At 36.6% G+C, this 26680-nt stretch overlaps 2 protein-coding genes and 5 non-coding genes across 7 annotated transcripts; 4 read left to right on the forward strand and 3 right to left on the reverse strand.

The window, feature by feature from the left end:
- The first annotated feature begins 697 nt into the window (after positions 1-697).
- On the forward strand, positions 698-11938 carry LOC123420870 (DNA-directed RNA polymerase subunit beta). The gene has a single exon (XM_045107446.1). It carries the CDS (start codon positions 7962-7964, stop codon positions 11190-11192), a length of 3231 nt encoding a protein of 1076 aa, XP_044963381.1. The 5' UTR covers positions 698-7961; the 3' UTR covers positions 11193-11938.
- On the reverse strand, positions 1041-1114 carry TRNAM-CAU. The gene has a single exon. It is a non-coding gene; the product is annotated as a tRNA-Met (tRNA).
- On the forward strand, positions 3078-3149 carry TRNAT-GGU. Its single transcript has one exon. It is a non-coding gene; the product is annotated as a tRNA-Thr (tRNA).
- TRNAY-GUA lies at positions 3800-3881 on the forward strand. Its single transcript has one exon. It is a non-coding gene; the product is annotated as a tRNA-Tyr (tRNA).
- TRNAC-GCA lies at positions 6726-6796 on the reverse strand. The gene has a single exon. It is a non-coding gene; the product is annotated as a tRNA-Cys (tRNA).
- A 1533-nt stretch (positions 11939-13471) lies between the features above and the next one.
- LOC123420869 (DNA-directed RNA polymerase subunit beta'') lies at positions 13472-18619 on the forward strand. Its single transcript, XM_045107445.1, has one exon. The coding sequence runs from the start codon at positions 13488-13490 to the stop codon at positions 17919-17921; it is 4434 nt and encodes a 1477-aa protein (XP_044963380.1). The 5' UTR covers positions 13472-13487; the 3' UTR covers positions 17922-18619.
- Positions 18620-24350: 5731 nt separating this feature from the next.
- On the reverse strand, positions 24351-24422 carry TRNAR-UCU. The gene has a single exon. It is a non-coding gene; the product is annotated as a tRNA-Arg (tRNA).
- Positions 24423-26680: the final 2258 nt, after the last annotated feature.

The following is a 26680-nucleotide window of genomic DNA, read 5'->3' on the forward strand; positions in this document are numbered from 1 at the left end:
GGGATCAAATATGTAGTCAACTTTATTTGATGGTAGCTTGGAGGATTAGAAATATGACTATTGCTTTCCAATTAGCTGTTTTTGCATTAATTGCGACTTCCTCAGTCTTAGTAATTAGTGTACCCCTTGTATTTGCTTCTCCTGATGGTTGGTCAAATAATAAAAATGTTGTATTTTCCGGTACATCATTATGGATTGGACTAGTCTTTCTCGTAGCTATTCTGAATTCTCTCATTTCTTAAATTAAATTTGGTTAATATTTAGTAACCCCATAAAAAAGAAATAATAAAGGCCATTTAAAAAATTCGAATAGTGAGACGTATTAAAACGCAATTTGCGTTCCGAATTGCTAGCTCTTCTCTTTCAGTATTATGAAATTCCCATTAGAATATTCATTGACAGATAATAAAAAAAGGAAAACTCTAATATCTAATATAATAGAATAGAAAATGAAATGAAACGGTCGACCCAGACATAGACGGTCGACCCAAGCGGATATACGCTATAAAATATATACCGTAGCGAGCGTAGTTCAATGGTAAAACATCTCCTTGCCAAGGAGAAGATACGGGTTCGATTCCCGCCGCTCGCCCGCTTAATTTATCAAAGTACTATGATAAAAAGTTTAGTCTAGTTAATTGTTTAACTACTTATATTAAATTAAGTATTAATTAAGTATTAGTCTAGTGCCGTATCCCTTACTATATTTACCCTTCCTTTGCATCCCCCTCAAAAAAAGAGGGCGCTCCGGAGGCAGAAATAGAACTAGCCAACAGAGCCCCAAAATTGGGTATTAACTGAGACAAACAACGGGCAAACTGTTTTTAAAAGGAAGGGAGAGGTAGACTGTCCCTTTCATTTCATTTTTATTTTCTGCAAGGTAGGGAGAAGCCTTGCGCCTTCTTTTTGTGAAGGCAAGTGGCTTCGCAAATTGCTCAATTTTGCCCTCTAGGGCCCGGAACTAATGAATAAAAAAGGGTTGGATACGCCCCTCTACCATATCTAGAGAAATAGAATACTCCTTTTATAGAGACTGCTAAGTGCGGAGACGGGAATCGAACCCGTGACCTCAAGGTTATGAGCCTCGTGAGCTACCAAACTGCTCTACTCCGCTCTGTAGTACCAGAAACTGGTGGACAAAAAAGGCTTGAATACAAGCCTTTAACATGTCTAGACAAATAGAATACTCCTTTTATACAGAATGGAGCGGGTAGCGGGAATCGAACCCGCATCGTTAGCTTGGAAGGCTAGGGGTTATAGTCGACGTTGGTTGATTATTTTTAACGTCTCTAATTCAAAACCGAACATGAAATTTTGATTTCATTCGGCTCCTTTATGGATATTCTCACCACTTAACATCTATGTCAGCTTTTCTATTTGAATGGAACCAAAGCTCTCTGCTTTCTAGATGATCCTTATAGAGTAGGAGATAGAAATTCTATCTAAATCCATCTAATCTACTTACTTCGTTCCCTAATTTCATTCAAGAGATCCTGAGGAAAAGAATTGGGTTTCCACCGAGCTGAAACAATATGCGGATGGTTCTAGTAAACCAAAACTATCGTTTTTTAGCTATTTGGCTTCCTTATCCTTTAACAAAAGAAGATTTAGTTACGATTGGAAATCAACTTTTTTGTATCTTCATCCATAGATCCTTTACTCATATTTTCAAAATTGGAATACTTAAATCCAATGCAAAATTATGCTTCGCGACTCTGTACTCATATCATAATCCAATTTTTATTTTGGATGCAATTTAAATTAGTTTTTGGGTACAAATCGCCAGAATGTATATTCTTCCTCAATATGCTATTGAGAGGAAAAGGATTTAATCCTTTATAAGAACTAAAGTTTTCATCGGAATATAAAAAAAAACTTAAGGATGCCTTAAGTATATCATTTCAAATTCAGTTATTAATAGAACGAATCACACTTTTACCACTAAACTATACCCGCTACATTGTATATTATGGTATAAATGGTACCCTTTGTCAAGGATAGCCATTTGACAAGGAGGCTAATTCCCCCTTATTGAATCAGATGGAGAAGGTTCATGACACTGAGCCATTGGTACTTCTACTTCGATCGCGCGCCTTTACTTTAGGATTTAGATAGCCCCTCTCCCTCTGGTCTGTAAAATAAATCTCTTCTTACCCTGCTAATAGCGCCTGAACCAAATGTATTTATTTTGATTAGGATCCTATCCTATTCTACGGTTACGACTACAATAATCATTATTTACTTTGCGAGGACGTAAGTGTGCCAGACTGCTAAATTGTTTTATTATTCCTACAATATAAACTAGGGGATATAGGGGGTAACACTGTCCCTATAAATTCCTTTTTTCCTTTTCTTTTTTGTCCAGAATTGAACAAAAAAGAAATTATAGAAGATGTTTTCTTCCCCCATTAAGTCCGAGCCATAGAGTAAGAGTGAGATGAGTTTTCCAAATTCATCATAGACTTTCCCTATGGCTTGATAGAAGTAAGAAGCAAAGAGTTGTAACTTAAAGAGTCGTAACTTAAAGAAAAAAACGGACAGGGCTGACAGATTTACCTGATGTAAAGAAGATCCTAAAAGTCTATGATTAGTCGACTCTCTCCATTTAACACTTTCCTCTCTCTCCTTTTTTCCACTGACTCAATGCTAGTTTATTAGATTCTTGTTTAAAAGAATCAAAAAAGTTCAATAGAACTAAGAACACATAAAAAATAGCATAGAGGATCAAGGCCATTACCAAAAGTTCCTCCCAAGGATCCTATCCTATTGGGTATCTGTTCCCTGCCTTTTCCCGCTAGGATTGGAAATCTTATATTTTCCATATACCATTGAATCCTTGGGGTTCCAGAATCCGCCTATTTTACTAGCCTTCGGAAACGGAAAACCATGAACCAAGAAGAGTTGGGTATGTTTTTTTTTCTTAATTTTATTTTGAGCTCTCAAGATATCAATACATATACAATCTATACATAATGTCTCTCTCTATATCTCTATATATTATATATATATAATATGTACATTATGCAGTAGACCCATAATGGGAAATCAAAGTGGCAAATTTTTGAATTAAATAAAAAGCCCTTTTAACTCAGTGGTAGAGTAATGCCATGGTAAGGCATAAGTCATCGGTTCAAATCCGATAAAGGGCTTTTTAAATTAGTGGTAGAGTAATCTCGTGCTAAGACGTAAGTCATTGGTTCGAATCTGATAGAGTACTTTTCTACTAAATTGATTCGCTTTTTTCTTTGTTTTTGAAGCTTTCTCTTTAGAGAATTTTATGACTTAGTGCGGGATGAATGCATTTTTGGTCTGAACACTAAATGAAGCACGGAATGGAAATAAAAAAAAAATTGGACTCTTTTTCATCTTATCTTAGATCAATAAAATAACTACCTGTACTGAACTAATCTAGAATCCCTTTTAGTAATCCATTCTTATTCTATACATTTAAAATGAATTTCCCTAAAAGGTAGAGGATGATCCATGAATTAATCTAACCATCAACTAAAAAAATCCTAGATGAAAACATAGCAGAAAAGTTAGAAAAACTCTTTGCTTTGGATCTAGTTATACTTTTCGAGTATATTGACAATTCAAAAAAACTGCTCATACTATGATTATAGTATAATCACGAGCGGTTGTATATGGCCCTATCGTCTAGTGATGCCCCTATCGTCTAGTGGTTCAGGACATCTCTCTTTCAAGGAGGCAGCGGGGATTCGACTTCCCCTGGGGGTAGGGAGTATTATGAAAGGAGGTTAATCATAGATTAGCAAAAACCCTAGAATAAATTCTTCCTGGGTCGATGCCCGAGTGGTTAATGGGGACGGACTGTAAATTCGTTGACAATGTCTACGCTGGTTCAAATCCAGCTCGGCCCAAAAATCTAGGGCTTCGTGAATATGAACTAAATCCTTTTGTTTTTCTCCCATAAAATAAAATGTCTGATCTATAGAAATAAAAGAGAAATAAAAAAGGGGATTTTTTTTTCTAATCCATATCTCTCTCATTCCTTTCTTACAAACAAAAGAGTTTTTCTTGTTGAAGGGTGGATTATTATCCATTTTTAGTGATAAAAAATCACGACATACTAGTTATGTCACTCTCACTATACCCACGTATAATATAATATTAATATGTGGGTATGTAGTATATGATTCGTCTATTTCTTAGAGTACGACAGACGAATCGAATCTTCTTATGGTTCTATTTAAGAATGGGTATGCCATACACCCCGCGGGGATTGTAGTTCAATTGGTCAGAGCACCGCCCTGTCAAGGCGGAAGCTGCGGGTTCGAGCCCCGTCAGTCCCGAACTAGGGTTCAATGAATGGAGAAATTCATATTTCCTTTTTCCATGAAAAAAAAGGGGCAGGGAGCAAGATCAAATACCCATAGGGCACCCTTACTTCACTTTTTTATTTTGCATCTCTCATTAAAGAGGGAGGGAAGGAGTATAGGAATTTTTTTCACTACTCCCGATCGATAAAGATAAAGAAAGACACACATACGATATGTGGATTAGTAGAATTTTAGGATATTACTCTATCTTTCTTTATGATGATACCATCCTCATCTTAATTTCCTATTCCACTGTTATGGAATAGAGTACCGGTATTTTACCGGAATCCATACATAAATTGTATTCCCTTTTTATTTCAGACCTCTTTTCCCCATCTCACTTCTACTGCTTATTTGGATGTCTATGTGACCCATAGAAAGTTGCTCATATAATACATACATAATTGTATGTATAACTATAAGAAAAAGGAAGAGAAATTGTATAAGATTAAGAAAGCTCGTGGGTTAGAGATATAGAAAAGAAAAAGTAGAAAAAAAAGGATTAAAAAAGAGGGAATTCCTAATCCAATCAAAAAACCCATTTTGGTCTTAGTATGGATATAGGATCTTCCTATGTTATACTATATAACTCTCATCCATGAATTGATTTGATAGATCCGATATTCATAATATTGAATTGATTCAGTATTATCAGAATGCAAGCCCTACCCTTGAATTTACAAGATACCCCTTTTTCCTCTCCATGGGATTACATCCCGAGTTATTGTGAAAATAAAAAATAAAGAGGTTATGGAAGTCAATATTCTCGCATTTATTGCTACTGCACTGTTCATTCTAATTCCTACTTCTTTTTTACTTATTATTTATGTAAAAACAGTCAGCCAAAATAATTAAGTGGAATTCCAATTAATCATTGAAGAAATGAAAAAGGGATTAAATAAAAAAAATCCAAGTCTTAAATGAAAGGATCTGGTTGGAATCTTAAAGTGTGGTAGAAAGAACTACATATAGTTTTTTCTACGACACTTTAGAGTCTTTCTATTATATTATCTTTGAATCTACATAGAATAGATTAGTAGATTGAAATAGTTAAGTAGTCTAATTCAATTTCTTTTTTCATTGCATCCACTTAATTTCAATCAGGTCAAAATAAAAAAATCGAAGACAATTCTTGACCAAAGAATCCATGGAAGGAAAGAAAAATAATATAAGAATAGACTATAGTAAAAAGTAAAAGGAAAAAACCAGCGAATCTTTCATGCTTAAATATCCCGCGAGATGCTTCAAAAGAGAATAAAAATTATTCTAAGAATAAAGAAAGAGTATAAAACAAATGGAAAATGTGTGATATGCCGTGAATAGTTCCGTGGAAGAAAGTCTAATTTTCTTATGTATAGAACTTTTTTTAACCATTAGTCATTTCTAGTAGAAATTCTTAATTGGTATAATGGCTCTTTCTTACAATACAAGAGTTTCTTACAGGAGTGAAACAAAACTAAAGAAAAAGATTAAAGAATAACGTTTGACAAAATAATTAATGCAAAACGATCAATTAAAAAAAGAATTGATACAACAATTTGATTACTTAATCAATTAGTAGTATCGTATCCCTAGAGTCCACTCCTTCCCCATACTACTAGTGAAAGAGAAAATGTAAAGACTACCATTAAAGCAGCCCAAGCGAGACTTACTATATCCATCTAAATTATGTCTCCTATTTCTATGAAGGGATTATTCTACTATTGATCAATAATCATAGTGGAATCAAGGGTACAGAGTCAAAAAGGGCTTCTGCCCTAAGGCCATGGATCAATCAGTTCAAGGAATTTACTCCTAACAAATTCTTATAGGAATTCTTGTAGAATTAGAGAGCATTAAAAATACGATACTATAAAGCCCTTTTTTCCTTACCTTAAAAAAGAAAGAGTACGGGAATGATGTCCTGAATAGAAGAAGCGGGAATAGGAAGATTTTTTATTCCTTTTGTTACTCTAGTGTATGTAGGTCACATAAGATGTACGATAAAAAAATGTATGATAATTAGGAAGTCTTGATATTCTTTCGTGGAGTCCCTTCTGGAATCTTAGATTGAAAAAGAGAAGAATGCCCCTTAGGGACCTTTCTTTGGATACCAAGATTTCTGACATCTTATCCTCGTATTTAAAAATTCTCAAATCGAATCAATTAAGAACCAATTCAAATTCATATAATAAAAGAATAAGGAAACACTACCTCACCCCTATTGATAACCATTTTGGCCACTACCGCCAAAACAAACCCTAACCCTAGTTTAAGGATAGAACTATGGTATGGTTTCTCTAAACCCAGTATCGGCAGGCTTAGTTACTCTCTTGCCCGAACTTATGCGAAGTAAAAATTGATTGAATTCGATCAGTACTAGAAAACCTAAGTATTTTATTGATCAGGCGGCACCCAGATTTGAACTGGGGATAAAGGATTTGCAGTCCCCTGCCTTACCGCTTGGCCATGCCGCCAAAAAATCCGATCGAAAATCTAGAAAACAGCAAGTATTCATCCACGTTTTCTTACGAAAAGCCCCTTTCTTTTATTTTGAATATAATTAAACTTACTTTTTTCCAATCTTTTTCAAAAAAGATACTCCTGCTTTTTTTGATCCAGTTTCGATTATTCTCCTCGATAGATTCTATCTTAAAACATACATTGCTAACACAATAAAACTTCCCATTTCTTTCTATTGAGATGAAAAAGAAGAAAAGTGGATTTCTAGTCACAGGCTGCAAAATTCAGAACAAATTGGAACCATTAACTAGAATTCTCTTTCTTTTTTGAATTGCAGTAGTGAACTACTCTTAAATCGGTATTATCTCCCCCCCTTCAATTTCAATGGCATAATAAAATATTATGGCTTTATGCTTAATCCGTGTATAGGTGAACTTTAGGTCCGAGCAGCATTATTATCCAAAGATCCCCTTTATGTACATATCTCTATGGGGAATCGTGCTTTAATTTTTCAAAGTATTAAATTAAATATCTTGAATAAAAAAAGGAAATTTGCTCTGATATTAGAGTATAACCTGACTATCTTGGCCTACCCAAGTGAAATTACGATAAAAGAAAAGCATGGATATGGGGAGAGGTGGATAATTAGATTGGCATGTACTTAAAAAAGGGACTTACTTTATTTTAGAATTCCACAATGAAATACTTAATTTTCTAGCAATTATACTACTCCGATCCGAAATAAAAAAGAACCCTCAAATTATTTTTAGAAATTAAAGTAAGCACGCTATTCTAAATCGAAGTAAAGTAAAACTTTCTAGTGTATTATATTACGGCTTTATTACATTCATAGAAAGGGGATAAAATGAGAAATCTTTGCCATTCAATCTGATTAGAATATTATAAAGTATAAGTGGCATAATTTTTTTTGTAGGAATATTTTAGCAATTCATTTTCATTTCATTTGTACCCCTGGTAAACTAGAATTTTCGTCGAAATGGTCTCTATTCATATGTATGAAATACATATATGAAATACGTATGTGGAGTTCCCTAGAATTTCATGTGATTCAGTAAACAGAATATAGATTCCATGATTGCTAGATCAATCCGTAGGGATTGATGAAGAGTGAGCTGATAATGGAATTTTTCTTTGATAAACAGGAAACTTAAGATTAAGATGCTCCGGAATGGAAACGAGGGAATGTCCACAATACCCGGATTTAGTCAGATCCAATTCGAGGGATTTTTTAGGTTCATTAATCAAGCCTTGGCAGAAGAACTTGACAAGTTTCCAACAATTAAAGATCCAGATCACGAAATTGCATTTCAATTATTTGCGAAAGGATATCAATTGCTAGAACCCTCGATAAAAGAAAGAGATGCTGTGTATGAATCACTCACCTATTCTTCCGAATTATATGTATCTGCGAGATTAATTTTTGGTTTCGATGTGCAAAAGCAAACCATTTCTATCGGAAACATTCCTATAATGAATTCCTTAGGAACCTTTATTATAAATGGAATATACCGAATTGTGATCAATCAAATATTGCTAAGTCCTGGTATTTACTACCGCTCGGAATTAGATCATAAGGGAATTTCTATCTACACCGGGACTATAATATCAGATTGGGGAGGGAGATCGGAATTAGCAATTGATAAAAAAGAAAGGATATGGGCTCGCGTGAGTAGAAAACAAAAGATATCTATTCTAGTTCTATCATCAGCTATGGGTTCGAATCTAAGAGAAATTCTAGATAATGTTTCCTACCCTGAAATTTTCTTGTCTTTCCCGAATGCTAAGGAGAAGAAGAGGATTGAGTCAAAAGAAAAAGCTATTTTGGAGTTTTATCAACAATTTGCTTGTGTAGGTGGGGACCTGGTATTTTCGGAGTCCTTATGCGAGGAATTACAAAAGAAATTTTTTCAACAAAAATGTGAATTAGGAAGGATTGGTCGACGAAATATGAATCGGAGACTTAATCTTGATATACCTCAGAACAATACATTCTTGTTACCACGAGATGTATTGGCCGCTACGGATCATTTGATTGGAATGAAATTTGGAACGGGTATACTTGACGATGACGATATGAATCACTTGAAAAATAAACGTATTCGTTCGGTTGCGGATCTGTTACAAGATCAATTCGGATTGGCTCTTGGTCGTTTACAACATGCAGTTCAAAAAACTATTCGTAGAGTATTCATACGTCAATCGAAACCGACTCCCCAAACTTTGGTAACTCCAACTTCAACTTCAATTTTATTAATAACTACTTATGAGACCTTTTTTGGCACATACCCATTATCTCAAGTTTTTGATCAAACGAATCCATTGACACAAACTGTTCATGGGCGAAAAGTGAGTTGTTTAGGTCCTGGAGGGTTGACGGGGAGAACCGCAAGTTTTCGGAGCCGAGATATTCATCCGAGTCACTATGGGCGTATTTGTCCAATTGACACGTCTGAAGGAATCAATGTTGGACTTACTGGATCCTTAGCAATTCATGCGAGAATTGATCACTTGTGGGGATCTATAGAGAGTCCGTTTTATGAAATATCTGCTGAGAAAGCAAAAGAAAAAAAAGAGAGACAGGTGGTTTATCTATCACCAAATAGAGATGAGTATTATATGATAGCAGCAGGAAATTCTTTGTCCTTGAATCAAGGTATTCAGGAAGAACAGGTTGTTCCAGCTAGATACCGCCAAGAATTCTTGACTATTGCATGGGAACAGATTCATGTTAGAAGTATTTTTCCTTTCCAATATTTTTCTATTGGGGGTTCTCTCATTCCTTTTATTGAGCACAATGATGCGAATCGGGCTTTAATGAGTTCTAATATGCAGCGCCAAGCAGTTCCACTTTCTCGGTCCGAGAAATGCATTGTTGGAACTGGATTGGAACGCCAAACAGCTCTAGATTCGAGGGTTTCCGTTATAGCCGAACGCGAGGGAAAGATCATTTCTACTGATAGTCATAAGATACTTTTATCAAGTAGTGGGAAGACTATAAGTATTCCTTTAGTTAACCACCGTCGCTCTAACAAAAATACTTGTATGCACCAAAAACCTCGGGTTCCACGGGGTAAATCCATTAAAAAAGGACAAATTTTAGCAGAAGGAGCTGCTACAGTTGGGGGGGAACTTGCTTTAGGAAAAAACGTATTAGTAGCTTATATGCCATGGGAAGGTTACAATTTTGAAGACGCAGTACTAATTAGCGAACGTTTGGTATATGAGGATATTTATACCTCTTTTCACATCCGGAAATATGAAATTCAGACGGATACGACAAGCCAGGGCTCCGCTGAAAAAATCACTAAAGAAATACCACATCTAGAAGAACATTTACTCCGCAATTTGGACAAAAATGGAGTTGTTAGGTTGGGATCCTGGGTAGAAACTGGTGATATTTTAGTAGGTAAATTAACGCCTCAGATAGCGAGCGAATCATCATATATCGCAGAAGCTGGATTATTACGGGCCATATTCGGCCTTGAGGTTTCCACTTCAAAAGAAACTTCTCTGAAATTACCTATAGGTGGAAGAGGGCGCGTTATCGATGTGAAATGGATCCAAAGGGACCCCCTCGACATAATGGTTCGTGTATATATTTTACAGAAACGTGAAATCAAAGTTGGGGATAAAGTAGCCGGAAGACATGGGAATAAAGGGATCATTTCCAAAATTTTGCCTAGGCAAGATATGCCCTATTTGCAAGATGGAACACCCGTTGATATGGTCTTCAATCCCTTAGGAGTACCCTCCCGAATGAATGTGGGACAAATATTTGAAAGCTCGCTCGGATTAGCGGGGGATCTGCTAAAGAAACATTATAGAATAGCACCCTTTGATGAGAGATATGAGCAAGAGGCTTCAAGAAAACTTGTGTTTTCAGAATTATATGAAGCCAGTAAAGAAACAAAAAATCCATGGGTATTTGAACCCGAGTACCCGGGAAAAAGCAGAATATTTGATGGAAGAACAGGCGACCCCTTTGAGCAACCTGTTCTAATAGGGAAGTCCTATATCTTAAAATTAATTCATCAAGTTGATGAGAAAATTCATGGGCGTTCTACTGGGCCCTACTCACTTGTTACACAACAACCGGTTAGAGGAAGAGCCAAGCAAGGGGGACAACGAGTAGGAGAAATGGAAGTTTGGGCTTTAGAAGGATTTGGTGTTGCTCATATTTTACAAGAGATACTTACTTATAAATCTGACCATCTTATAGCTCGCCAAGAAATACTTAATGCTACGATCTGGGGAAAAAGAATACCTAATCATGAGGATCCTCCAGAATCTTTTCGAGTGCTCGTTCGAGAACTACGATCTTTGGCTCTAGAACTGAATCATTTCCTTGTATCTGAAAAGAACTTCCAGGTTAATAGGGAGGAAGTTTGATCGGAATAAATATAAATTCTTTTCTTATTTCTATTTTATGATTGACCAATATAAACATCAACAACTTCAAATTGGACTCGTTTCCCCTCAACAAATAAAGGCTTGGGCTAACAAAAACCTACCTAATGGAGAAGCCGTTGGCGAAGTCACAAGGCCCTCTACTTTTCATTATAAAACCGATAAACCAGAAAAAGATGGATTGTTTTGCGAAAGAATCTTTGGACCCATAAAAAGCGGGATTTGCGGTTGTGGCAATTCTCGAGCGAGCGGAGCTGAAAACGAAGACGAAAGATTTTGCCAAAAATGCGGGGTAGAATTTGTGGATTCTCGGATACGAAGATATCAAATGGGATACATCAAACTCGCATGTCCCGTGACTCATGTGTGGTATTTGAAAGGTCTTCCTAGTTATATCGCGAATCTTTTAGATAAACCTCTTAAGAAGTTGGAGGGCCTAGTATACGGCGATTTCTCTTTTGCTAGGCCCAGCACTAAAAAACCCACTTTTTTACGATTACGAGGTTTATTCGAAGAGGAAATTGCATCCTGTAACCACAGCATTTCTCCCTTTTTTTCTACCCCAGGCTTTGCAACATTTCGAAATCGGGAAATTGCGACAGGAGCAGGTGCTATTAGAGAACAATTAGCAGATTTGGATTTGCGAATTATTATAGAGAATTCTTTGGTCGAATGGAAGGAATTAGAAGACGAGGGGTATAGTGGAGATGAGTGGGAAGATAGAAAAAGACGAATAAGAAAAGTTTTTTTGATTAGACGCATGCAATTGGCGAAACATTTTATTCAAACAAATGTAGAACCAGAATGGATGGTTTTGTGCTTATTACCGGTTCTTCCTCCCGAATTGAGACCTATTGTTTATAGGTCTGGAGATAAAGTAGTGACTTCAGACATTAATGAACTTTATAAGAGAGTTATCCGTCGGAACAACAATCTTGCCTATCTATTAAAAAGAAGTGAATTAGCGCCAGCAGATTTAGTAATGTGCCAGGAAAAATTGGTACAAGAAGCCGTGGATACACTTCTTGATAGTGGGTCCCGCGGGCAACCGACGAGGGATGGTCACAATAAAGTATACAAATCACTTTCAGATGTAATTGAAGGTAAAGAGGGAAGGTTTCGCGAGACTCTGCTTGGGAAACGGGTCGATTACTCGGGGCGTTCTGTCATTGTTGTGGGTCCTTCGCTTTCATTACATCAATGTGGATTACCTCTAGAGATAGCAATAAAGCTTTTTCAGCTATTTGTAATTCGCGATTTAATCACGAAACGCGCCACTTCTAATGTCAGGATTGCTAAAAGGAAAATTTGGGAAAAGGAACCCATTGTATGGGAAATACTTCAAGAAGTTATGCGGGGACATCCTGTACTGTTAAATAGAGCACCTACTCTGCATAGATTAGGCATACAGGCCTTTCAACCCACTTTAGTAGAGGGGCGTACTATTTCTTTACACCCATTAGTGTGTAAGGGTTTCAATGCAGACTTTGATGGAGATCAAATGGCTGTTCATCTACCTTTATCCTTGGAAGCTCAGGCGGAAGCCCGTTTACTTATGTTTTCTCATATGAATCTCTTATCTCCTGCTATTGGGGATCCTATTTGCGTACCAACCCAAGACATGCTTATCGGGCTTTATGTATTAACAATTGGAAAGCGTCGAGGTATTTGTGCAAATAGATATAATAGTTTCAGAAACTATCCAAATTTAAAAGTCAATTACAATAATAATAATTCTAAGTATAGGAAAGATAAAGAACCCCATTTTTCTAGTTCTTATGATGCACTGGGAGCTTATAGACAAAAACTAATCAGTTTAGATAGTCCCTTGTGGCTACGATGGAACCTGGATCAACGCGTCATTGGGTCAAGAGAAGTTCCGATTGAAATTCAATATGAATCTTTGGGGACTTATCATGAGATTTATGCTCACTATCTAATAATGGGAAATAGAAAAAAAGAAATTCGTTCGATATACATTCGAACCACTCTTGGTCATATTTCTTTTTATAGAGAAATAGAGGAAGCCGTACAAGGATTTAGTCAGGCCTATTCATACACTACCTAAACAAGAAAGTTAGATTCGGCGATGCCCCTCCCCTTTGCTTTCGGGGGGCATTCCGATTTCCCTAGTATCATCATTATTTGCCACGCGAATCCAGATTGAGATTGAGGCAATTAAGTTAATTAAATTTTCGAATCACTGACTCAGGCCCATTGTCGAATCCTACTCAGCAATTGTCGAATCCTACTCAGCCGAAAAGGGGGTACTTATGTATGGCGGAACGGGCCAATCTGGTCTTTCATAATAAAGAGATAGACGGAACTGGTATGAAACGACTTATTAGCAGATTAATAGATCATTTTGGAATGGGATATACATCCCATATACTGGATCAACTAAAGACTCTGGGCTTCTATCAAGCCACTACTACATCGATTTCGTTAGGAATCGAGGATCTTTTAACAATACCCTCTAAGGGATGGTTAGTCCAAGACGCGGAACAACAGAGTTTTCTTTTGGAGAAACACTATTATTATGGGGCTGTACACGCGGTAGAAAAATTACGCCAATCTGTTGAGATATGGTATGCGACAAGTGAATATTTGAAACAAGAAATGAATTCAAATTTTCGGATAACGGATCCTTCTAATCCAGTCTATCTAATGTCTTTTTCAGGAGCCAGAGGAAATGCATCTCAAGTACACCAATTAGTAGGTATGAGAGGATTAATGTCGGACCCTCAAGGACAAATGATTGATTTACCTATTCAAAGCAATTTACGCGAGGGACTTTCTTTGACAGAATATATAATTTCCTGCTATGGAGCCCGCAAAGGGGTTGTAGATACTGCTGTACGAACAGCAGATGCTGGATATCTTACACGTAGACTTGTTGAAGTAGTTCAACATATTATTGTGCGTAGAAGAGATTGTGGTACTATCCGAGGTATTTCTGTAAGTCCTCAAAATGGGATGACGGAAAAACTTTTTGTCCAAACACTAATTGGTCGTGTATTAGCAGACGATATATATATCGGTTCACGATGCATTGCCGCGCGAAATCAAGATATTGGAATTGGATTAGTCAATCGATTCATAACTGCCTTTCGAGCACAACCATTTCGAGCACAACCAATATATATTAGAACCCCCTTTACTTGCCGAAGCACTTCTTGGATCTGTCAATTATGCTATGGCCGGAGTCCTACTCATAGTGATCTGGTGGAATTGGGAGAAGCCGTAGGTATTATTGCGGGTCAATCAATTGGGGAGCCAGGGACTCAACTAACATTAAGAACTTTTCATACTGGCGGAGTATTCACAGGGGGTACTGCCGACCTTGTACGATCCCCTTCGAATGGAAAAATCCAATTCAATGAGAATTTGGTTCACCCCACACGTACCCGTCATGGACAGCCTGCTTTTCTATGTTATATAGACTTGCATGTAACTATTCAGAGTCAAGATATTCTATATAGTGTGAATATTCCCTCAAAAAGCTTGATTCTAGTGCAAAATGATCAATATGTAAAATCTGAACAAGTAATTGCGGAGATTCGTGCCGGAACGTCCACTTTACATTTTAAAGAAAGGGTACAAAAGCATATTTATTCTGAATCAGACGGCGAAATGCACTGGAGTACTGATGTTTACCATGCGCCCGAATATCAATATGGTAATCTTCGTCGATTACCAAAAACAAGCCATTTATGGATATTATCCGTAAGTATGTGCAGATCCAGTATAGCGTCTTTTTCACTCCACAAGGATCAAGATCAAATGAATACTTATGGTAAAAAAGATAGGGAAATTCTTGATTATTCAACGTCGGATCGAATCATGTCCAATGGCCATTGGAATTTGATCTATCCTTCTATTTTTCAAGATAATTCAGATTTGTTGGCGAAAAAGCGAAGAAATAGGTTCGTCATTCCATTACAATATCATCAAGAACAAGAGAAAGAACTAATATCCTGTTTTGGGATTTCGATTGAAATCCCCTTTATGGGTGTTTTACGTAGAAATACTATTTTTGCTTATTTTGACGATCCCCGATACAGAAAAGATAAAAAGGGTTCAGGAATTGTTAAATTTAGATATAGGACCCTAGAAGAAGAATATAGGACTCGAGCGGAAGACTCAGAAGAGGAATATGAGACCCTAGAACACGAATACAGGACCCGAGAGGACGAATATGAAACCCTAGAAGAATCTAAATATGGAATCCTAGAAGACGAATACGAATATGAAACCCTAGAAAACGAATATGGGAGCCCAGAAAACAAATATGGGAACCCAGAGAACGAATATAGGACTTTAGAGAAAGACTCAGAAGAGGAATATGGGAACCCAGAGAGCAAATATAGGACCCAAGAGGACGAATATGGAACTTTAGAAGAAGACTCAGAAGACGAATATGGCAGCCCCGGGGAAAGCGGCGAGGAAAAATATGGTACTTTAGAGGAAGACTCAGAAGAAGACTCAGAGGACGAATACGAGAGCCCAGAGGAAGATTCCATCTTAAAAAAAGAGGGTTTGATTGAGCATCGAGGAACAAAAGAATTTAGTCTAAAATACCAAAAAGAAGTAGATCGGTTTTTTTTCATTCTTCAAGAACTTCATATCTTGCCGAGATCTTCATCCCTAAAGATACTTGACAATAGTATTATTGGAGTGGATACACAACTCACAAAAAATACAAGAAGTGGACTAGGCGGACTGGTCCGAGTGAAGAGAAAAAAAAGCCATACGGAACTCAAAATATTTTCCGGAGATATTCATTTTCCTGAAGAGGCAGATAAGATATTAGGTGGGTGTTTGATACCGCCAGAAAGACAAAAAAAAGATTCTAAGGAATCAAAAAAAAAGAAAAATTGGGTCTATGTTCAACGGAAAAAAATTCTCAAGAGCAAGGAAAAGTATTTTGTTTCCGTTCGCCCTACAGTGGCATATGAAATGGACGAAGGAAGAAATTTAGCAACACTTTTCCCGCAGGATCTCTTGCAAGAAGAAAATAATCTCCAAATTCGACTTGTCAATTTTATTTATCATGAAAATAGCAAGTTAACTCAAAGAATTTATCACACAAATAGTCAATTTGTTAGAACTTGCTTAGTAGTGAATTGGGAACAAGAAGAAAAAGAAAAGGCTGGTGCTTCCCTTGTTGAGGTAAGAGCAAATGATCTTATTCGCGATTTCCTAAGAATTGAGTTAGTCAAGTCCACTATTTCGTATACACGAAAAAGGTATGATAGGACAAGTGGAGGACCGACTCCCCATAATAGGTTAGATCGCGCCAATAGCAATTCTTTTTATTCCAAGGCGAAGATTGAATCACTTAGCCAACATCAAGAAGCTATTGGCACTTTGTTGAATCGAAATAAAGAATACCAATCTTTGATGATTTTGTCGGCATCCAACTGTTCTCGAATTGGTTTATTCAAGAATTCAAAACATCCCAATGCGATAAAAGAATGGAATCCTAGAATTCCTATTCTAGAAATTTTTGGGCCCTTAGGGGCTATTGTAGCTAGTATATCGCATTTTTCTTCATCTTACTATTTACTAACGCATAATAAAATCCTGCTAAAAAAATATTTGTTCGTTGACAATTTGAAACAAACCTTCCAAGTACTTCAAGAACTTAAATACTCTTTAATAGATGAAAATAAAAGGATTTCCAATTTCGATAGTAACATAATGTTGGATCCATTCCTTTTGAATTGTCACTTTGTCCATCATGATTCTTGGGAAGAGACATTGGCAATAATTCACCTTGGACAATTTATTTGTGAAAATGTATGTCTATTTAAATCGCACATAAAAAAATCTGGTCAAATTTTCAGTGTAAATATGGATTCCTTTGTTATAAGAGCAGCTAAACCTTATTTGGCCACTACAGGAGCAACTGTTAATGGTCATTATGGAGAAATCCTTTACAAGGGAGATAGGTTAGTTACGTTTATATATGAAAAATCGAGATCTAGTGACATAACGCAAGGTCTTCCAAAAGTGGAACAAATCTTTGAAGCGCGTTCAATTGATTCATTATCCCCCAATCTCGAAAGGAGAATTGAGGATTGGAATGAGCGTATACCAAGAATTCTTGGGGTCCCTTGGGGATTCTTGATTGGAGCTGAGCTAACCATAGCCCAAAGTCGTATTTCTTTGGTTAATAAAATCCAAAAGGTTTATCGATCCCAAGGGGTACAGATCCATAATAGACATATAGAGATTATTATACGCCAAGTAACATCAAAAGTGCGGGTTTCCGAAGATGGAATGTCTAATGTTTTTTCGCCTGGGGAATTAATCGGACTATTGCGAGCGGAACGAGCAGGGCGAGCTTTGGATGAATCGATCTATTATCGGGCAATCTTATTGGGAATAACAAGGGCTTCCCTGAATACCCAAAGTTTCATATCTGAAGCAAGTTTTCAAGAAACTGCTCGAGTTTTAGCAAAAGCTGCCCTACGAGGTCGCATTGATTGGTTGAAAGGCTTGAAAGAAAACGTAGTTCTGGGGGGGATTATACCTGTTGGTACCGGATTCCAAAAATTTGTGCATCGTTCCCCACAAGACAAGAACCTTTATTTCGAAATAAAAAAAAAAAATCTATTCGCGTCGGAAATGAGAGATTTTTTGTTTCTCCATACAGAATTAGTTTCTTCAGATTCTGACGTAACAAACAATTTTTATGAGACATAAAAACCCCCATTTAACATTTAACCCTAAGGATACATAAAACATATTTTTTACTTTACTAGACTTTTGAACTTAGAACACTAACAGGTTAAATTTTAGATTTTTAAGATTTTTATTTTAATAAGTAAAACAAGTCAGTTAATTCATTAAATTAAGGTTTTGTTTATACCATGTATCAATGTATCAATGGCCAACTCTTAGTACAAGGTTCTCTCAGAACAATTATTATTTTATTTATTTCAAGCTATTTCGGATCTTTCTTAATCTTCAAAAAGAAATAAATTCCGTAATGGAATGTTAGGATGAAAAAAAAAGGAAGTGTGGAAAAAATGACAAGAAGATATTGGAACATTAATTTGAAAGAGATGATAGAAGCAGGAGTTCATTTTGGTCATGGTATTAAGAAATGGAATCCTAAAATGGCCCCTTACATTTCGGCAAAGCGTAAAGGTACTCATATTATAAATCTCGCTAGAACGGCCCGTTTTTTATCAGAAGCTTGTGATTTAGTTTTTGATGCAGCAAGTCAGGGAAAAAGTTTCTTAATTGTTGGTACCAAAAAAAGAGCAACAGATTTAGTAGCATCAGCTGCAATAAGGGCTCGTTGTCATTATGTTAATAAAAAGTGGTTCAGTGGTATGTTAACGAATTGGTCGATTACGAAAACTAGACTTTCTCAATTTAGAGACTTAAGAGCGGAAGAAAAAATGGGAAAATTCCACCATCTCCCAAAAAGAGATGTGGCAATCTTGAAGAGAAAATTATCTACCTTACAAAGGTATCTCGGCGGGATCAAATATATGACGAGATTGCCAGACATTGTGATCGTCCTTGATCAGCAAAAAGAGTATATAGCTCTTCGGGAATGTGCCATTTTGGGAATTCCTACTATTTCTTTAGTCGATACAAATTGTGACCCGGATCTCGCGAATATATCGATTCCAGCCAACGATGACACTATGACTTCAATTCGATTGATTCTTAACAAATTAGTATTTTCAATTTGTGAGGGCCGTTCTCTCTATATAAGAAATCGTTGATTAAGAATATATAGTGAATTCTTGGACAACTGCGTAGATTTATGGAATGACTTACTATATCTTTTTTTGCATAGAATTTGTTTTGCATAGAAAAAAGAAGGGGAATATTGATATATATTAGAGGGTATTGATATATATTATGATCTGATGTGCTTTCTTGGTATCCTAAATATCAAATTAATAGTTCAAGTTGCTGAGTTGAGAAAGAGATGGTTGAATCAAAAGAATTCCTTTTTTGAAGTTCAATTTTTATCAGAGGACAATATGAATATTATACCTTGTTCCATTAAAACACTCAAGGGGTTATACGATATATCGGGTGTAGAAGTAGGCCAACACTTCTATTGGCAAATAGGAGGTTTTCAAATTCATGCCCAGGTACTCATCACTTCTTGGGTCGTAATTACTATCTTGCTAGGTTCAGTTGTCATAGCTGTTCGGAATCCACAAACCATCCCGACCGACGGGCAGAATTTTTTTGAATATGTCCTTGAGTTTATTCGAGACTTGAGCAAAACTCAGATTGGAGAAGAATATGGTCCCTGGGTTCCCTTTATTGGAACTATGTTCCTTTTTATTTTTGTTTCAAATTGGTCGGGTGCTCTTTTACCTTGGAAAATTATAGAGTTACCCCATGGGGAATTAGCAGCGCCCACGAATGATATAAATACTACTGTTGCTTTAGCTTTACTCACGTCAGCGGCATATTTTTATGCTGGTCTTAGCAAAAAAGGATTGAGCTATTTCGAGAAATATATTAAACCAACCCCAATCCTTTTACCAATTAACATCCTAGAAGATTTCACAAAACCATTATCGCTTAGCTTTCGACTTTTCGGGAATATATTGGCGGATGAATTAGTCGTTGTTGTTCTTGTTTCTTTAGTCCCCTTAGTAATCCCTATACCGGTCATGTTTCTTGGATTATTTACAAGCGGTATTCAAGCTCTTATTTTTGCAACATTAGCCGCAGCCTATATAGGTGAATCCATGGAGGGTCATCATTGAATTGACTAGTTTTGGAATATAGTATTTTTTTTTTCAGCTTAGCTCAATTCATGCATGGTTCCAGATAATCTGCTTGGTTGCAATAGTTAGAAATGCGTATGAATATATAGCCTAGAGTTGTAGGAGAGAGAATAGAATAGACTATATTATGGAATTTTCAAAGTATATATGCATTAAGGAGGGTGGAGTCAGGCTAGATCTATACTATAATAAATATCCTTAATATCTATAAGTGGAGTCCTCTTTTATGCGGGTTTCCACTTTAAGCAATGATTTTAGAATCCGATTCAATAGAAAATGAGAAAATATGCAAACAAAATAGAAGAAACAAATGTATATAGGATATTGATATTATATTATATATTCCTAGGTTAGATTCATTATCTAATCCGATATATGGATATAGAATTCCCTTCTATGTAGTTCGGACAATTCACATTTCAATTTGATTTCAATTTGTACTTTTTAGTTACTTTACTTCTCCCCAATAGAGCTTAGAAGTAAGAATTTTTTGGTTGATTGTATCCTTAACCATTTCTTTTTTTTTGACACGAGGAACTACTCACCATGAATCCACTAATTGCTGCTGCTTCTGTTATTGCTGCTGGATTGGCCGTAGGGCTTGCTTCTATTGGACCTGGAGTTGGTCAAGGTACTGCTGCAGGACAAGCTGTAGAAGGTATTGCGAGACAGCCAGAAGCAGAAGGTAAAATACGAGGTACTTTATTGCTTAGTCTAGCTTTTATGGAAGCTTTAACAATTTATGGACTAGTTGTGGCACTAGCGCTTTTATTTGCGAACCCTTTTGTTTAATCCTAAAAAAAAAAGTTCTTTCGATTTCGATTAGATACTTTTTTCTTTTTTTAGTAAATTGGTATTTGCTTCCGCAATTCCAATTATATCAATACTTTATTTAATTTACTCCTATTTATTACTCCTGGAATTATCTATTTATCGGGACAGATAATACCGCATTCTAGGAAGGGCTGAGTTGAGTATGATTAATTTAGAAGATATGCTCGCCTTCTTATTTCCCGTCCTTAGTTTAGGAAAGTGGAAAGTTTTTTCCTTTTATTTTAGGAATTTTGGGAACGGAACATTTCAACAAAGGAAGCCTTTCACCGGTCAAACAAGACCTAAGACTTAATCTAAAAGAAATTACTAGATTGAATCTATTTGCATTAAAAAAACCGATCAAAAAAGGGCGAGCGAAGTAAGTGATCGAAAAACTTTGTTCTTTGTTCGTCCTATCTATAAGAGGAGAGCATATGAAAAATGTAACCCATTCTTTCGTTTTTTTAGCTCACTGGCCATCCGCTGGCAGTTTCGGGCTTAATACCGATATTTTAGCAACAAATCTAATAAATCTAACTGTAGTGGTTGGTGTTTTGATTTTTTTTGGAAAGGGAGTGTGTGCGAGTTGTCTATTTCAAGAATAGATTGGATCTATCCGGCTGCACTTTAGAATATTTTTTAGTATTTTTCGGATAAATAAGAAAAGGGTGCACGATCTCGACGAATTACTTCTGAATAAATTCAGAAATCATATGGAAGAACCATAGCATTTCGCGACTCATTGGTAAATCAATTTTGATTCTCTATAAACCAAGAATGTGAGACCATTAACACGGTTAAAGCTAAACTGCTTGAAGTCCAGGCAAAAAGAGGTACTCTTTCTACAACTATATTAGTATTAGTACCGAATTTAAACGGGAAATAGCTAATGTAAAATTTATCTGATATAGAACACTCATATCGATAAAATGGTTTGAACTATTTACTAGAAAAAAAAAGAAGGGGCACCCTGCCCTTTTTTAACCAATGCCGAATCGACGACCTATGTATAAAAAAGAGAAATTTTTTGGATTTGAAGAAAAAAAAAAAAGAATTCTATTAATTTTCATTTTCCATTTATTTAGTTAGTTTTTCTTAATGAAATTGAAATTATTAACTAAAGGGCAAATATAAATAAAGAAACAACTTTGCTGACCATGATATATTTTTATCTAGGCGGAAGAGTCCTCTTAATATTTATCTAGTCTTATATAGGTTTCGGTATATTGAAATATAAACATAAAAAATAAGATAGAGGATAGGCTCATTACTTATACTTAAAAAAAGATATGGAAATTGCTATAGCAAAAAAAGAAAAAAAGGAGCGTGAGAGCCAAATGAATCGAAAGATTCATGTTTGGTTCGGGAAGAGATCATAAAAGTTGTAAACTTACAAAATAATCTACTTTCATTAAAAGATTTATTAGATAATCGAAAACAGAGGATCTTGAGTACTATTCGAAATTCAGAAGAATTGCGTAGAGGGACCATTGAGCAACTCGAAAAAGCTCGGATTCGATTACAGAAAGTCGAACTAGAAGCGGATGAGTATCGAATGAATGGATACTCTGAGATAGAACGAGAAAAAGCAAATTTGATTAATGCTACTTCTATTAGTTTGGAACAATTAGAAAAGTCTAAAAACGAAACCCTTTATTTTGAAAAACAAAGGGCAATGAATCAGGTCCGACAGCGGGTTTTCCAACAGGCCGTACAAGGAGCTCTAGGAACTCTGAATAGTTGTTTGAATACCGAGTTACATTTCCGTACGATTCGTGCTAATATTGGCATTCTCGGGTCCCTGGAATGGAAGAGATAATTAAATTAATTAGGCCTTGAACTTCTACTTTCGTTTAGAATTTAGGCATTATTTTTCCCCTTGCTTTCGAAAAAAGAGTCAAGAAACACTAATGGCAACCCTTCGAGTCGACGAAATTCATAAAATTCTCCGCGAACGTATTGAACAATATAATAGGAAAGTAGGGATTGAGAATATAGGTCGCGTAGTTCAAGTGGGGGATGGGATTGCTCGTATTATAGGTCTTGGTGAAATAATGTCGGGTGAATTAGTCCAATTTGCAGAAGGTACTAGGGGTATTGCTCTGAATTTGGAATCCAAAAATGTTGGGATTGTATTAATGGGCGATGGGTTGATGATACAAGAGGGCAGTTTTGTAAAAGCAACAGGAAGAATTGCTCAGATACCCGTGAGTGAGGCTTACTTGGGTCGTGTTGTAAATGCTCTGGCTAAACCTATTGATGGGAAAGGCGAAATTATAGCTTCCGAATCTCGCTTAATTGAATCTCCTGCTCCAAGTATAATTTCCAGGCGTTCCGTATACGAACCTCTTCAAACAGGGCTTATTGCTATCGATTCGATGATTCCTATAGGGCGCGGTCAGCGAGAGTTAATTATTGGGGACAGACAGACTGGCAAAACAGCAGTAGCTACAGATACAATTCTCAATCAAAAAGGGCAAGGTGTAATATGTGTTTATGTAGCTATCGGTCAAAGAGCATCCTCCGTAGCTCAAGTAGTAACTACTTTCCATGAGGAGGGGGCCATGGAATACACTATTGTAGTAGCTGAAATGGCGGATTCACCTGCTACATTACAATACCTCGCTCCTTATACGGGAGCAGCCCTGGCTGAGTATTTTATGTACCGCGAACGGCATACTTTAATAATTTATGATGATCTCTCCAAACAGGCACAAGCTTATCGCCAAATGTCCCTTCTATTAAGAAGACCTCCCGGCCGTGAGGCTTATCCAGGGGATGTTTTTTATTTGCATTCACGCCTTTTAGAAAGAGCCGCTAAATTAAATTCTCTTTTAGGCGAAGGAAGTATGACCGCTTTACCAATAGTTGAGACTCAATCTGGAGACGTTTCCGCCTATATTCCTACTAATGTAATCTCCATTACAGATGGACAAATATTCTTATCGGCGGATCTATTCAATGCCGGAATTCGACCCGCTATTAATGTGGGTATTTCTGTTTCCAGAGTAGGATCCGCGGCTCAAATTAAAGCCATGAAACAAGTAGCTGGCAAATCAAAATTGGAACTAGCTCAATTCGCAGAGTTACAAGCCTTTGCACAATTCGCCTCTGCTCTCGATAAAACAAGTCAGAATCAATTGGCAAGGGGTCGACGATTAAGGGAATTGCTTAAACAATCCCAGGCAAATCCTCTCCCAGTGGAAGAGCAGATAGCTACTATTTATACCGGAACAAGAGGATATCTTGATTCGTTAGAAATCGAACAGGTAAATAAATTTCTGGATGAGTTACGTAAACACCTAAAAGATACTAAACCTCAATTCCAAGAAATTATATCTTCTAGCAAGACATTCACCGAGCAAGCGGAAATCCTTTTGAAGGAAGCTATTCAGGAACAGCTGGAACGGTTTTCCCTTCAGTAACAAATAAATTTGGCATATCTACTCTTGTTATTTTGCATGTCTACTCTTGTTATTTGAATCATGCAAAAAAGTTTTCTTTGTTTTTAGTTTAGTATAGTTATTTAAAGAATAGATAGAAATAAGATTGCGTCCAATAGGATTTGAACCTATACCAAAGGTTTAGAAGACCTCTGTCCTATCCATTAGACAATGGACGCTTTTCTTTCGTATTTTATTCTTTCTTTTATTCTTTCTTTTATTTGTTGTCTTCTTCCGAGAAAAAACTGTTAGACCAAAACTCTTTTAGGAAATCAAAAAATCCAGATACAAATGGATGATGTATATATCATGCATATATCATTAAAGAAGGAGTATGGGGCCGGTAGTGGGAATCGAACCCGCAACCCCAAGGTTATGAGACTTATGAGCTACCAAACTGCTCTATACTCTTAAACTAAAGAGGGGTAACTAGTGGATAAAAGAGGGTTCGATACGTCCCTCTACCATATCTATACAAATAGAATAGTCCATTTATACAGAATGGTAAAGAGGGCTCCTCTATGATTATCAATTCCAGAAATCCATACAAATACGAAAGGGTATTTTATCCTTACCAACTGGATCTTGTTGCACCCGGTAATAAACATTCATAAACCATTTCTCGAAGTACGTGTCCGGATAGCCCAAAATGTCGATAGTTAGCTCTAGGTCTTCCGGTCAAAAAACAACGTCGATGAAGGCGTGTAGGTGCACTATTACGCGGTAGGGATTGCAATTTTTCTCGCATTTTCGTTTTTTCACTCAAACTCAAGGGAGAAACTTTGCTTCTTATCTTTTTTTTTAAAGATTGACGAATCAAATGATATTTCTGTTCTAATTTCTGCCGCTTCTTCTCCCTCTGAATCAAACTCTTTTTTGCCATAATGTGCCGTTGCTATTATTATCAAGTATACGGTTCTAATCCTAGATGGAAAAATAAATAGAAAAAGAAATTTAAGAAGGCGGATCCTCCCTCTCTATCAAGAGTAATGAACTAGGTGCTGATACAGTACAAAAAAACAAACTAAATTAACCAAACTTGCCTGATGTTGAGGCAATCAAGAAAGCTGCATAAGTGAATATATAACCCACGGAAAAGTGAGCTAATCCAACCAATCTTGCTTGCACAATGGAAAGAGCCACAGGCTTATCTCTCCAGCGAATTAAATTAGCTAAAGGTGTGCGTTCATGAGCCCATGCTAAAGTCTCAATTAATTCCTGCCAATACCCCCGCCAAGAAATTAAGAACATAAATCCAGTAGCCCAAACAAGATGTCCAAATAAGAACATCCAAGCCCATACCGATAAACTATTCATCCCAAAAGGATTATATCCATTGATAAGTTGTGAAGAGTTTAACCATAGGTAATCTCTTAACCATCCCATCAAATAAGTGGAGGATTCATTAAATTGTGAAACGTTGCCCTGCCATAATGTGATATGTTTCCAATGCCAATAAAAAGTAACCCACCCAATGGTATTTAACATCCAGAAAACTGCCAAATAAAATGCGTCCCAAGCAGAAATATCACAAGTACCGCCGCGCCCTGGGCCGTCACAAGGAAAACTATACCCAAAATCCTTTTTATCCGGCATTAATTTGGAACCGCGTGCGTCTAAAGCGCCCTTTACTAAAATCAATGTAGTTGTATGCAAACCTAGAGCAATAGCATGATGAACCAAGAAATCCCCAGGTCCTATTGTTAAGAAAAGCGAATTACTATTCTCATTAACAGCATTCAACCATCCGGGCAACCATAGGCTTCGACCCGCATTGAAAGCGGGGCCATTCGTTGAAGATAAGAGTATATCGAACCCATATGTCGTCTTGCCATGAGCAGATTGTATCCATTGGGCAAATATAGGTTCGATCAAGATTTGCTTTTCTGGAGTACCAAAAGCAAGCATGACGTCGTTATGAACATAAAGGCCCAAGGTATGGAATCCTAGAAAGAGGCTAGCCCAACTTAAATGAGATATGATAGCTTCTTTATGGTCTAACATTCTTGCCAATACATTATCCTCATTCTGTTCCGGATTGTAATCCCTAATGAAAAAAATAGCTCCATGAGCAAAAGCCCCTGTCATGATGAACCCCGCAATATATTGGTGATGAGTATATAAAGCAGCTTGAGTAGTAAAGTCTTGTGCTATGAATGCATAAGGAGGTAAAGAGTACATATGTTGAGCTACTAAGGAAGTAATAACCCCTAAAGAAGCTAGAGCAAGACCTAACTGAAAATGAATCGAATTGTTGATTGTGTCATAAAGGCCCTTATGCCCACGCCCTAATCGACCCCCCGGAGGAGTATGCGCTTCTAAAAGATCTTTAATACTGTGCCCAATTCCGAAGTTAGTTCGATACATGTGACCGGCAATGAGAAAAATAAATGCAATAGCTAAATGATGGTGAGCCATATCAGTCAGCCACAAACTT

Source organism: Hordeum vulgare, unplaced genomic scaffold (genome assembly GCF_904849725.1).
Source record: "Hordeum vulgare subsp. vulgare unplaced genomic scaffold, MorexV3_pseudomolecules_assembly, whole genome shotgun sequence".
Lineage (NCBI taxonomy): Eukaryota > Viridiplantae > Streptophyta > Magnoliopsida > Poales > Poaceae > Hordeum > Hordeum vulgare.

Excerpts from the sequence above, each read along its gene's own strand:
- LOC123420870 (XM_045107446.1), top strand. The coding sequence starts at position 7,962 with ATGCTCCGGAATGGAAACGAGGGAATGTCCACAATACCCGGATTTAGT.
- LOC123420869 (XM_045107445.1), top strand. The coding sequence starts at position 13,488 with ATGGCGGAACGGGCCAATCTGGTCTTTCATAATAAAGAGATAGACGGA.